Genomic DNA, 13882 nt, shown 5'->3' on the forward strand with positions numbered 1-13882 from the left:
CTGAGCCACCCAGGTGCCCCAACACGCAGATTCTTAAGTCATGTCAATTCACCTCTACTCCAAAGACATGAAGGAATTCTACTGGGGATTTTTTTTTTTCCTAGAGCTTTAATGGTTTTGTTTGTTGCCTTTAAATTTTGGATCCATTAGGAGTTTATCCCAATTTGAGATAGAGAGACCACTTTTTCTCTTTCCAGATGGCTCCTTGGTTGTTCCAACACCATTGGTTCAACAATTCCATCCGTAGCCCTACTGATTATGGATATCACTGTGACCGTATACTAATTGGCAAGATTAGCTTTTGAGTCCTGGCAATGTATTTAAACTTTCTGGCTGGAAATATATATATACACACACACACATATATATGGTGACATTCCTTAAAATATCTTTGTATATGTGAAATTAGTAGTTTTGAAAAAAATGAATATGTGTTCACAGAACAAAATATAGATAAACAAAACTTGGACGATGAAATGACCCTAATTCTACAATTTCCTAGTGTTACTGTTTTCTGTATATTAGTAGCCACGTGCACACACCTCAGGTAAAGAATAAGCTGCTGTAACAGCCACATCAGTATGATATAGTGGCTTCTGTGACACAGAACGGTATTTCTGTTTCATAAAGCAGCCCCTGAGTGAGCGGTCTTGGGTCTAGCTTAGAAAGGGAGGTCTCTTCTCCATGGGGGGGGTCATTCTTTTTTTTTTTTTTTCCTTTTAAGGTTTAATTTACACACAGTAAACTATGACTTTTTATGTGACCAGTTCTATGAGTTTTTACAAACATATATGGTGTAACCACTATCACGGTCAAAACATTAAATATTCCCACCACGGCGAATAGTTCCTTCCCACTACTTAGTGGTCAGTCCCTTCGCTTCCTCTCCCTTCCCCCGCCAGCACACCCAGCCCCTGACAATCACGGCTCTAAATTCTGTCCCTAATGGTTTTTGCCTTGTCGCGGGACCATTCTTGGCCCACTCTGTCTCCGTCTTATCTCTCTCCCCTATGCTCTGCAAATCCTTATCCCCATGGTCATGGTCAGGGCATGGGCTACACATCAGGAAGGAGAGGGGCATTAACACGCATCGATGTGTTTGCAGAGCTGGAGGGGGGATACATCACTTGGGCTCGAATTCCATTAATGAGAATGCAGGAACGTGCCCACCTAGCCCGGAAATGGACTAGCCTAGCGTTGAAGAAAGGGAATGCCAGCGGACTCCTCTCTCCCTCACCCCTGCAGCCTGGCCACCTACTTATCCGCAGAGAACACACCCTCTCCCCGAGGGAGCCAGCCCAAGCCCCATCCAGTCACTACGCGCAACTCAAAGGCCAGGATTTCTGGGTGATGGTAGGTCTTCCCAGATAGATGCTGAGGGGGCCCATGGTTCTAGGGACCTCAGAACTGAGACACAAGCTGTTTGTATCTCCCCTGCCCAGCTCTTCCCCAGGATTATGATTTCTTCAGGAACGGATGGGACTGCCATTCTGTGGGCCAGGAACCACATCCCGGTTCCATCTCTGTGCACAGTCCTGGCTGATTTTGTGGCTTCCAGCTACACTCCTCCCGTCTCCCCATTTCAAAAACCACTACTTTGGGGTTCCCTGGAAAGGTGAGTTTAGGAAGGATGGCGATAAACCTGATCTCTGCCCTGAGGCTGAACCTCTTTCTTTGGCCTTCTGGGAGCCCGTTGGGAAAGGCTGTGAATACCTACAGCCTAACCTCCTCCTCCTCCTCAGGCCTGGCAGTACCGGGCCTTGCCACCCAGTCTTCTCAACCCTTTCCTTCCATCTCCGCTCGTAAACCGGCCAACTCTCGCATGAGCTCATCTCCTTCCTGTAGTGGCTTGCCACAAGTTGGTTCCTTACTCCATGTGCGTTATCCCTAAATATATTTAATTATATTATTATAGTTATTTTAATAGAAAACTGTTAAGTAATCTTCTACCACCTAATTTTCAGGATTACGTGAGGCAGGTGTGAATGAATTCCTTAAGAAGCAGATCTGTGAAATCAACCCTGTAGTGAAATGTCACGAGCCCTCCTCCCCGCTCCCAAAAGGCAGCTTTGCCTGCCACACTACCAGGTGGCTTGGGTGGACACGGGCAGCATCCAGCATTTACCAAGTCTTCTTGATTAGAGATACTCTTATAGTAGCTGAAGTGAGCTGTTACAGCACGGAGGATGTAAATGTCCTGTGAGCCAGAAAGTTCCAACTGAAAGCTTTCAGAGGAGGATGACCATTCCACCCACGTGGGAACATATACGCAGTAGACTTATTTGTAAATATCAAAGCCGTCCTTCCAGAAAGGCTAATTAAATAGAAAATGTATGCCCAGTCCAGTGGCAAAAAAGAAACAATCCAAAGCACTTCTCTTTCCCCAAATGTTCTGGCCGTGGGCAGTTGTATAGGCACATTGTTTTAAACTTCCCAGGAAAAAGAATTCCTGTGTTATATATGCTGTTTCAGAATTCAGAAAAAAGAAGGAAGGCATCTCACTTCACTGTGTGAAGTTGGAATGACTCTGATGTCAGAACCCAACAAAGATGATATATATGCTGAATGTCAAAACTAAAAAGGCATTTAATAAAAGTCAGTGTCTGTTCTCAGTTTGAAATTAAAAAAAAAAAAAAAAGCACACAGCAAAGGAGGTCATCAACAACATGAAAGGCAGCCTACAGAATGGGGAAAAATGATTGCAAACCATGTGTCTGATAAGGGACTGATATCCAAAATATATGAAGGATTCCACTCAGTAGGGAAAAAAAGAAAACCAAACAATTCAATTAAAAATGGGCAGAAGATCTGGATAGACATTTTTCCAAAGAAGACATGCAGGTGGCCAACAGGTATATGAGAAGATGCTCATCATCGCTCATCATCAGGGAAACGCAGGTCAAAACCCTATGAGATACCACCTCACACCTGGTAGATGGGCTGATATCAAAAAGACAAGAGACTAGTGTTGACAAGGACGTGGAGAAAGGGCACCCTGCTGCTCGGTCAGGAGGAATGTAAATTGTTGCGACTGCTATCGAAAATAGCATGGAGGTTCCTCAAAAAATTAAAAATGAACTACCATAGGCTCCAACAGTTCCACTTCTGGGATTTATCTGAATAAAATGAAAACTCTAACTCAAAAGGAAATGTGCACCCCCGTGTTCATTGCAGCATTATTTACAACATGTTCGTGTGCAAATGGAATAGTATCCAGCTATAAAAAATAATGAAACCTTGTCATTTATAGCAACATGGATGAACCTGGAAGGTGTTACACTAAGTGAAATAAGCCAGAGAAAGACAAATACCATATGATATTTCGTGTGTGGATTCTTTTTATTTTATTTATTTATTTGATAGAGGGAGACAGCGAGAGAGGGAACACAAGCAGGGGGAATGGAAGAGGGGGAAGCAGGCTTCCCGTCGAGCAGGGAGCCCAGTGCGGGGCTCGATCCCAGGACCTTGGGACCATGACCTGAGCTGAAGGTGGATGCTTAACAACTGAGCCACCCAGGTGCCCCTCGTGTGTGGATTCTTAAACAAAACAAAACAAAACATAAAAAAGCTCATCGATATAGAGAACAGATTGGTGGTTGCAAGAGCTGGGGGCTGGAAGAGATGGGTGAACTGTTTTGTTTTTTTTTTTTCTTTTTTAAGTTTAAATAAATAAAGTACAATGTAAAAATTAAGAAACACTCTTGAAAGCCATGAAAGAAAAATAATTCACTCGAGATATATTTCTTGTTTCTGACCAAAAGGCACAATGTTATCAAGATATCAGTTCTTAAATTGATCTGACGAGCTAATGCAATTCTCCTAGAAATCTCAGCAAGCTGTTTTGTAAATAGTGACAAACTTGTGTTAAACACTGAGTCACATTGGCAGTTACTGACAAAGGACAAGTCAGTGAACTCACACTTGCCCGGTTCAAGATTTATTATAAAGCCACGATAATTAAGAGAGCATGATGTTTTGAAATGAATGGACACATAGATAAATGGAACAGAACAGAGAGTCCATGAACAGATCTACACAGATACAGTTAACTTGACCTGGGTCAAAGGAATAAAAGCACATCAAGGCAGAAAAAATAGTTTGTTTAGTTTTTGGTCTTTAGTCATTGTCAGCAAATGAGGGTACAAATGGACAACCACAGGAATTTTTTACACAAACTTTGCACCTTAGATATAAATTCACTCAAAAGTGCTCATTGCCTTAAATATAAAATGCAAAACTATAAAAATTATGGTGGGGGACTTAGGAGAAAATCTACATGGGTTAAAGTTTGGTGATTAATTTTCCTATACGACATAGAAACCGTGATCCAAGAAAAAAATGACAATATGAACTTTATTTTTTTTTTAAGATTTATTTATTTATTTGTTTACTGAACAGACAGAGATCGCAAATAGGCAGAGAGGCAGGCAGAGAGAGAGGAGGAAGCAGGCTTCCCGCAGAGGAGAGAGCCCAATGCAGGGCTCGATCCCAGGACCCTGGGATCATGACTGGAGCCGAAGGCAGAGGCTTTAACCCACTGAGCCACCCAGGCGCCCCTGAAAATATGAACTTTAATTAATTTACAATGTCCGCTCTGTAAAAGACTGCATTCAAAGAATGGAAAGGCAAGCCACTGGCTAGAAGACTATGTCTTCAAAACACTTATCTGAAGAAAGATTTGCATGAAATGTATACAAAGAAGTAGTGGAATGCAACAATAAGAAACTAGACTTAAAATAAAAAGGCCAAGACAAGTAGATACCTAACCAAATAATATATATAAACGGGAAAAAACCGTGTATAAATTGCTCAACATTGGGGAATTATTGGAAAAGAGTATATATTGCTCACTAGGGAAAAGCACATTAAAAAAGTAAAGATTTTTTTGAAAAGCAGCTCTTCAAGCTAGGAATTAAAGATGATATCATACCCAGTAATAACTATTGCAGACTAAATGCTGCTGTCTTGCTTGATGGTAAAAATTTACAAGATCAGATCAGGGACAAAATAAGAATGTCCTCTTTCACTGCTGATGCCCATCATTCATCTCTACAGTGTGCAGATAAGTAAATTAATAAGGTGGAATCAAACCTAGCATGTTTGTAAACATTTGTAAGGACTCTACCTGGCAAATTCAAGAGAATCCACTAAAAACCAGAAAGAAAGCCAAGCCCTTTGCCAGTTATAAGATAAATACACAAAAAATGGTTCTCACAAACACCCCTGACCAGTTAGAAAATGTCACAGAGAACAAAGAGGGCACATTGATGGTGGCTCCAGGGACACCTGGTTGGGGATCCAACTCGATCTCCGCTCAGGTCTTGATCTTCAGGGTCGTGACTTCAAGCCCCACATATGGATCCTACTTAAAACAAAACCCCGCAAACAACAAACCAATAGCTACAAAAACTCAACAAGAAGTAGGGGACCTTGAAGAAAACTAAAACACTACTCAGGTTTGAGACCCAACTGTAGCTGAAGCAAAAGCAAAGGAGGGGTGCTCCCCGGAGCTGGAACTGGGGGTGGGGGGAAGGTCATACCCAGAAGAATTTCAGGTCACAACTAGAGGAACTGAAACCTTACGGAGCAGAACAGGATCCTCAGTGCCCCCAGGACTGTTTATGTTAGGACCGCAGGGCATAGGTGTTGGGAGTGTGCACAGCTCTAAATCCACGTGCTTGCCAGTCAGGGTCACAGTCATCACAGAGTCATATATTTAGGGCAGCGGTTTTAGGATTTGCAAGAAGTAATTGTTTCTGATGCACACAGAGGCACCGCGGGGTTAGTGGTGGGGCTGTGCACCGTTCCTCCTTTATCATCTCTGCATGGACTTCCTGCTTTCCTGCCACAGACTGTCTTTCTTCTCATGGTGGAGAGCACTGCACAGGGCAGCCACACGTTCAAGTCCGTCTTCCTCTGTGGAAGGATTCCTTCCTTAACAGCAATCAGGAGGGTCGTGGGAAAGGTTGCTTTGGGTCCCGGCTGGGGTCTTGCATCCATCTATGAAACATGAGTGCCTGCGTTCGGCTTAGCCCCTGGTCAAAGGTGCAGGCAAGTTGTTTTTTCAGCTATTTTATGCAGGTTGCTTGGGTGATAGCGGGTAGGAAAAATTATAGCTACAGACAGAAGATTTGAATAAATGTAGGGATGTGCCATTTTCCTACATAGATAGGCAGGCCTAAAGTGTAGAGATAGGCAGGCCTAAAGTGTAGAGATGTAGATTCCCCCCAAGTTAGTTTATAAATTTCACACTCTGATTCAGAATCCCAGAGGGAGTTGGGGGGCTCCTTGACATCACACTTCTAAAGTTCATCAGAGTAGCAGGCATACATAGTGAGATTAGCTCAGAAAATTCTGCCCAGGGTCAGGAAGCCAGCTTAATTGGTGTATTTTTCATTTTGTCATTAGTTTATCATCTGTCCTAGGCTTAAAATAAGATCTGGTGTTGACACCTGATTTTTAAGGCTTTTCTCCTAGAACAGTTTTTATAGAAGTCAGGCAACTAGGAGCTGGGTATTCAGAGATCTAACATCTGATACGCTAATGCCACTCACATTATTTTGAGCGCTGGCTCTCCACTAGGCGTGTAGGGTTTCCTTCGACCTAGAAGGCGCACTCCCTTCCCACCTATTACTATGCTCAGCCTTTCCAGCCAAAGATAGGCATTAGACATTATGAGTTTGTTTTCATGCCATATGATTCGGGGAATCGGTTTGCCAACATGAAAAGAGCCGGAAGAAGGTACAAATAAATGATCTGATCAGAAACTACAAGTATACAAAAGAAAGTGGGGGTTGGTTGATGGAGATCTGTACTTACTGCACATCCCTGGGGGAGATGTGGATGACATAGGTTTTAAATGTCAGGACCTCTGTGTAGTAGTAGTAAGAACGTGGAGTTGTAGAGAATTTTCAAAGACGCCAGAGATGGCTTAAGAGAGAGCACATGCTGACCACCTCGCCAACGGAGGAATGAAGAGATGGAAAGGAGGGGCGCCTGGGTGGCTCAGTGGGTTAAGCCTCTGCCTTCAGCTCAGGTCATGATCCCAGAGTCCTGGGATCCAACCCGGAGTCGGGCTCCCTGCTGGACAGGGAGTCTGCTTCTCCCTCTGCCCTTCCCCCAACTCGTGCTTGCTCACTCCCTCTCTCCCTTTCTCTAAAATTAAAAAAAAAAAAAAAAAAAAAAAAAAAAAAAAAAAAAAAGGACAGAGAGGAAATGTCAGTTTAAAAAAAACAGTGGTTGCATGGGAAGTAAATGCAGGTTAGAAAAAGCAACATTTGTGATTTTGTGTTTGTAAATGGCACTGTTCTTGGGAAAGTAAACCCATGCCTGAAAAGGAAAGTGAGTATGTAACGCATCGTAATGCCTTTGTCGGGATGTGTCATGTCCAGTTTCTTTGCCTTTGGAAACGATGGGGGAATTTTCAACCCTGGAAATTTGTTTAAAAAGAAAAAAAAGGTGAGATGAATGTTTGTCTTATGTGATTTATGTCCATACCTAGTTTGGGTTCCAAGATCTCAGCTAGATAACCACATACAGCCCTCTCCATCTCCCAGTGTCGGCTGGTTGATTAAGGCAAACCCAGACTGAAAGTCAGGGAGTTTACACAGCATTCACAGTGACAAAGAATTTGAAAGGATGACCTTTAGAACGAGAAGCAGCCCAGGTCCCCTGACTGGAGGCCAGAAGTAGCACGTTAAACCGTATAAGAACAAAGACTGAAACAGGCCGTCCCCTCCTCCTCTCAGATCATGGGTTTTTACAGCTCAAAATCCGTTCCGCAGTTTGCCTTGGAAATGATATGCAGATATGTATGCTAAGACCCAGCGTTCAGTGCGGCATATGTTTGGAATTAATCACAGAACCACATTTGCCCCAGCTGCAAAGCTGGAGCTCACAGAAGTGTGGAAACAATGTTGAGATACGCATCTAGAAGCAAAGGTCAGGCTGCCTGGGCCAAGACGCTTGTTGGGGAGAGCATGTCTTGGTCGCCAGGGCCATCTGAAGTCCAAGAGCATACGTGAACCCCAACGGCCCTCAGACCGTGAACCCCCAAGGCCAGAGGGAAATGACCTTCCACAAACGGGGGGCCAGCGAAAGTGAGGGAGCTCACGAAACGCTGACAAGAGAAAAACCAGGTGGGAAGGTTAGCCCATCTGGCTAATTGGTCACAGACTGTAAATTCCCCTCCAGCCACATCTGCCCTCCCTACTTAGGAAAACCTGGGTTTTCTGAGGACTTGCAGAGAAACGTTTGCAGGAATGGGTGCCACTCAGTTAAAGTCGAAGGACAGAAATATGTCGGCTTCCGGAGCATTCGTGGGAGAGGCAAGAGATGAGACAGGAGCGGAACAGGGTGAGGAGGCGGGTGGAAAGCCGCTCAGGACACCCGGGACTAGTTCCTCCATCGCCTTTTGGTTGCCAGATTCTGTCCTCTGCCTATGTATGGGTCCCGGGGGGCCAGCTGGGGGCCCAAGGTGCAGAGGATCCATATCCTCTCCAGCGCCTGCCCCGCCAGCTTACGCGCTGTACACGTACTCACATGCACTGCTCTTCTGTCATTGCCTGTCTCCGGGGTCTGCTGTCTTCTGCTCTAGAGCACAGGAATCCCAAGTTCATTCACGCTCACATACCAGGGACAGAAAGTGTCGTCCCAGCCAGCCATCTTGCCATTTCAGATGCAAACAGACTAAGAATGACAGATTCCTAAACAGAACGCCCCTGCGGTGGAATTTCAGGCACCCTGAGCCCAAAATCCTGGGAGGGAAGACATTCAGGAGTAGAGAGGAAGGACTTCTTTCTACTCGTCAGGCTACCCCCAGTTAAGTGACGGTTTGGTCTGGCCTTGTTCGGTACACAGAGGTTACTTGGTGTATAAGCATGCTGCTCAAAATACACCGGGGTCCACAACTGTCCCTGTCTTCTGATTGTGTCCCTAACAAACGTTGCCTGGCTCCAGAGCCCTTACTCGGCTTGTTTGAGAATTGAGAGGTTCTCTCTCTCGTGTGCCGACCAAAGAAACTTCCAGATCTGTTCCGCTGCCTCCGTTAGCTCCATTTGAAACTGGAAGCGTAGTTGGCATTTTAAGTAGATGAAGAGCCTGTCTGTTAAACCAGTGTGGCGGGCAGGGTGGCAGAAAGGGGATCCTAATGCTGAGTTGCTAGATTCGCAGGTGTATTGGGAGCGGGATTCAGCGTCTCTTTTTCTTGAGTCTGCACCAAGCTGTGTAAAAAATGACGCAGGGCTCGACACTGTGTGAGTCAGGTTTGGAACCGCAGTCACAGGCAGGACAGGTCACCGTAGGAGTAATAGGCTCCCTGTGCGCCAGGCCCCGGGCAGAGGGCATTCTACGCGTTACACCGTCTGACCTTCACATCTGCCCTCTGCAACAGGTACATGTGTTATCTCTGTTTACAAGATACTGCAACTCAAGAATCCACTGAGCTCTTCCCCAAGCAACTTTGCTGTGTGTGTGTTATACTATAGCAAAATTTATGTGTGTTAAAAAAAAAAAAAAAAAAAAAAAGAGAGAGAGAGATAGAGAGACCAGTGAAGCCCAGAGAAGTTAAGTGTCTTGCCCCGAGTCCCCAAACCAGAGGCAGGATTCAGGCACCAGAGGCAGGATGCAGCCACCACATTTGTCCCCCTCTGAAACGCACTTAGCTTCTCTGTGCTGCTAACCCTTCCCGTTTAATTATACACGATCATACATCATTCATACAAGAGAGTGGAATTGGTACTCTCTTCTGCTGCCAGTCCTTCATTCTTGTCACGTCATCTTCTAGAAATGTTCTTGCTGTTATAGTGTTCTCTCTTCATGATTTACTTCTTTGTTCCCCCCACCCAAGCTATATACTTCTTGATTGTTGAGTCGAGTGAATAAGTCTTGTCGTTACATTTACGCTAAAACGCACGTTTCCAAGACCATATCCTAGACTCATTTGTTTCTTTGTCTATTCTGTGAAATTATGAGATGTTCGCCACCTGCCCAGACTAGGAATATAAAGTTGAAGAAGATGGTGTCTTCTTTCAAGAGGTTTGGTGTCTAAGGGGCAGACGGACTTATGTCTTTAAAAAGTAGGGGCAGGGCGCCTGGGTGGCTCAGTGGGTTAAGCCGCTGCCTTCGGCTCAGGTCATGATCTCAGGGTCCTGGGATCGAGTCCCGCATCGGGCTCTCTGCTCAGCAGGGAGCCTGCTTCCTCCTCTCTCTCTCTCTGCCTGCCTCTCTGCCTACTTGTAATCTCTGTCAAATAAATAAATAAATCTTTAAAAAAAAAAAAAAAAAAAAAAAAAAAGTAGGGGCAGACAGACTCACTACAGGTTCCCAGACAGAATGTCTTCGTGTAGAGTAGGAGCATCCAGGAGGAAGTGGCCAGGCTGGGTGAGAAAGGCCTGACAGAGGAGGTATCTCGGGAGTGTACAGAGAATAGCGAGTGTTGGCCAAGGGCCAAGGCCACAGCTCACTGTGTCCGTCTGCCAGGGCTTCCTTAACAAAAAAACCATGGGCCAGGTGACCGAGATAACGGAAATGTGTTTGCTAACGGTTCTGGAGGCTGGGACGTCCCGGATCCAGGTGCTGGCAGCCCTGCTCCTTGCATTGTCCTCCCATGGCCTTCCCAGTGCCAGGTGTGAGGAGTAGGGAGGAGGGGGAGAGGGAGAGGGAGACAGCGTGAGTGTCTCTATCAGTGTCTCTTCTCCTTATAAGGACACCAGCCCTGTTGGATGAGGACTCCCAGCCTTATAACCTAATTTAACCTTCATTACCTCCTTAATCAGTCACATGGGGGTGAGGGTTCAATGTACAAATTGAGGAGGGGGGACATAAGTCAGTCCATCATGCACGCCAACACCCAGGATTCCCTGCTCCCCCCCCAGTTCCCCCAATCCCTCCCCATGGAGGCACCCCACAATCCCTTTGTTCATGCTTGTTTTCAGAGTCCTTTCCCGTGCACCCTGCCCGCGCCCAGAAGCCTTAGCGCGGTGATTCAGTCTTTCCAGTCTGCTCTTTGATGTCTGTTGTAAAGAGCATAAGGCTGACACAGCTCCGACTTGCAAAACACCAGGCGTCGGCTGTTCGTTCCACCGTCGTCCAAGGCTGGCCATGGTGGGGAAGCAGCAGTTGCCTCTGCCCTCACCCCAAGGAATCCCTTCTGTATCTGGCTCCCCGCAGCATTAAGAGTGCGACACCGTGAACAAAGAAGACTTCTCCCACTTGTGTAGCAAGCGACTGCAGAGTGCAAAATACACATGAACGTAAAGGCTCTCTGCAAAGTACAGCATGCAGGATTCAGTCCAAAAGCAGTTAGAGTCCTGTGCTTCTGCAGCTGTGTTTTCCAGTGGTGAGGGATCATCAGACCCTCTCCCATCCCCTGTTTCACTGTAATCAGATAACCCAAAAGGCCCTTCACCAGGTCCCCAAGAATTCTCCAAAGCCGTCTTACCGTTCACACGCACCCTTCTCGCGCGCTCAGGTTATGATGTGGTCATTTTCAATACTAGTCTCTAAATTCCAGCCCTCTGTGTAGCCTTCCTGGCCTGATAGGGGAGGAACAAACCACTTCCTTCGGTGGGGGGGAGCTTGGGAAGTACGGGGCTCGGGGGAGAGCAGCACAGCCCGACTGTGGATCTGAGCCCCCTCTGTTACTTACCAGCTGTGTGACCTGGAACACCCCTTTGTTTTTCCTTTGCCGGAAGCTGGGGGTGTGGGTCATCTCGCCCCTAACAGCTGCAGTGTTGGCCACGGAGCCTTGCTAACTTGACCCCACAGCCAGCAGAGAGCTCCTCGGGACAAGGGTGGCACAGCGCAAGGAGCAAGAGGGAGAGACATCCCTCTGGTGGTAAGGTTTGTGAGGATGACAAAGTTAAGACACAAGAACAACGCTTGGCCCCCAGTAAGTGCTTGGTAGGTCCTTTTCCTCCTCCATCGGTAGACCTGGAGGCGTGTGCTGTTACTTAAAGACTCGACCCAGTTCCAGAATGTTGCTGCGTTGAATTTGTTTGCCCAGCCAACCAGTACCCGTCATGATCGTTACGAAGGCTTCATGCTCTGTCCCATTTTCTGGCAGATTCCCTTCATCTGTGTTGAAAATAGTCTCCGGATGGCCAGCTCTCTGGCCCAGCGTCAGGCCCTTGTGCTTGAGGACGGGGCCGGGGGACCGGGTCACGACATCTGAATACTCGGGTTCCTGAGCATTTGGAGATCAGAAACAGAGGGGCAAGAGGAAACCAACCACCTTTTGCAGACCTGAGGCCAGAAGTGAGCGCTTCCAGGCTGGAGGAGTCCAAAGGCACAGCTAAGGGGACTCTTGCCCGAGTTCGGTGGGAGGAGGAGACTGCTTTTTGTCTGGCCCGAGCTCAGAGCGGAGCAAGCTGCAGGGTAGGCTTTCACAGGTAGCCAGAGAAACACCCAATGCTTTCCCTTTATTGTGTCTGCTGAGTGGTTCTCTTTCTTAGCCTGTGTTGTGTTATGAAAGAGACAAGTTTAATAAACAGATTCTATTTTTATTCTGAGCCACGGCTTGGAAGAGCATTCCGTCTCCCGACTGGGAACCAGGAGCCCCCTTGGCCCTGTGCGCCTGTTACTCTCTCTGCCGCCACTTGGTGGTGACATACCGAAGCGTGCAGGGGGAGGTCTCCAAGCCAGTCCACACTGAAGCCCCACCACCGGGCACCACCGCTGAGACCATGCTTGGACTCTCAGGGTGCCTCTGCCCTTACCCTTCTGAGATTCATGTTCAGGGACCCCTTGTCTGATGTGTCCCTCTGACCACGCAAAGAAGCTGCTTGTTCCCGAGTCCTGGTTCTGGTCTGGTTGGCTGGCAGCTTCCAGCCCTTGGGAACACATAGGCGTATGAGGAAAAACAATCCTGCTTCCCCTTAGTTCAACTAAGGCAAGGCTGGAGAATTTCAAACAGAACCGTTCCTTGGAAACAACAGCAAAATATACACAACAGCATAAATAAATGGGTAAGCTCACGGAGTCTGGCCGGCAGGGACTTACGGATGGAACAGCACGCTGGGCTGATCGGCCAGCAAGCCTTCCAGACTGTCCAGAGAGCCTCATTCCTTCTCCCACCTTGGAACCCAAGGACCTTGTAGAGCAGATTAGAACAAGGACAGTCCAGCCACGATCCCAGGAGAGATTTAATTTATAATTCATAAACTTCGTATTCCAAAGAAGATATGGAGTAGTTTATGATAAAATATGTGAGTGTGTTTAACATCAGCACGGCTGAAGAAATTGAAAACGTTTACCCGTAGACAGGAGCATAAATAGAATATATCAAGCACTAAATTACTCTCGTGCTGAAACACCAAATTCAGCGCCAGGAAGAGAATCCTGGAAAACCAAAATGCAAAAAGAATTGTCACCTATTTATTTACCCAGTGACAATACTAACAGAAAAGAAAGGGACAGCGCTTTCCAAGAAGAGCTGGCTCTGTCCTGGCCTGAGTATTTACCGCGGTGCTGGCAGCATGTTAATTCGACAGTGATTTTGTAGAACACCCAGAAACTCTCTCCGCTCAGTCGATGAGCAGTGTTTGTGTTGATACCCCTTTTAGATCTGATGGGCTCCTCCTCCCTTCCCAGAATCTGCTCTCCGTGGCTCTGCTGCATGTCCTTCTTGTGGCTGACCTTAGGTCAAGTGGGAAAGCCCCCCAAGGGGTGTCCCCCCCCCCAGACTGCACTAGAAGGGAAGGAGCCTGGTGGGGCGGGGGAAGTTGGATGGAGGGGCAGTCGGCACCGCCTCAGAAGGTGGCGCCCTGGACTGGTGAGAGGTGTGCTTCCGTGTACGTATATACAGGACATAGAGATGATGATTCCGTTATTTGCTCGTGCCATGGAGAGTTCGAGATGCCCTAGATTGAAAAAAATGCCTCTC

General features: G+C 46.8%; 1 protein-coding gene across 3 annotated transcripts in view; it reads left to right on the forward strand.

Annotated features, from left to right (window-relative positions):
- The window catches only part of STX8 (syntaxin 8), a 244800-nt gene that overhangs the window by 198940 nt on the left and 31978 nt on the right, over positions 1-13882 (forward strand). Inside the window, exon 9 of one of the 3 annotated variants that reach the window (XM_059148481.1) lies at positions 10935-10998. The exons of the other annotated variants lie outside the window; for them this stretch is intronic. Within the exon in view, the coding sequence (XP_059004464.1) occupies positions 10935-10983 (49 nt within the window). The 3' untranslated portion in view covers positions 10984-10998. Of the gene's footprint in view, positions 1-10934; positions 10999-13882 lie in introns of those variants that run through there. 3 annotated transcript variants of the gene reach the window in all.

The sequence above is a fragment of the Mustela lutreola genome, chromosome 15 (genome assembly GCF_030435805.1).
Source record: "Mustela lutreola isolate mMusLut2 chromosome 15, mMusLut2.pri, whole genome shotgun sequence".
Taxonomy (NCBI): Eukaryota; Metazoa; Chordata; class Mammalia; order Carnivora; family Mustelidae; genus Mustela; species Mustela lutreola.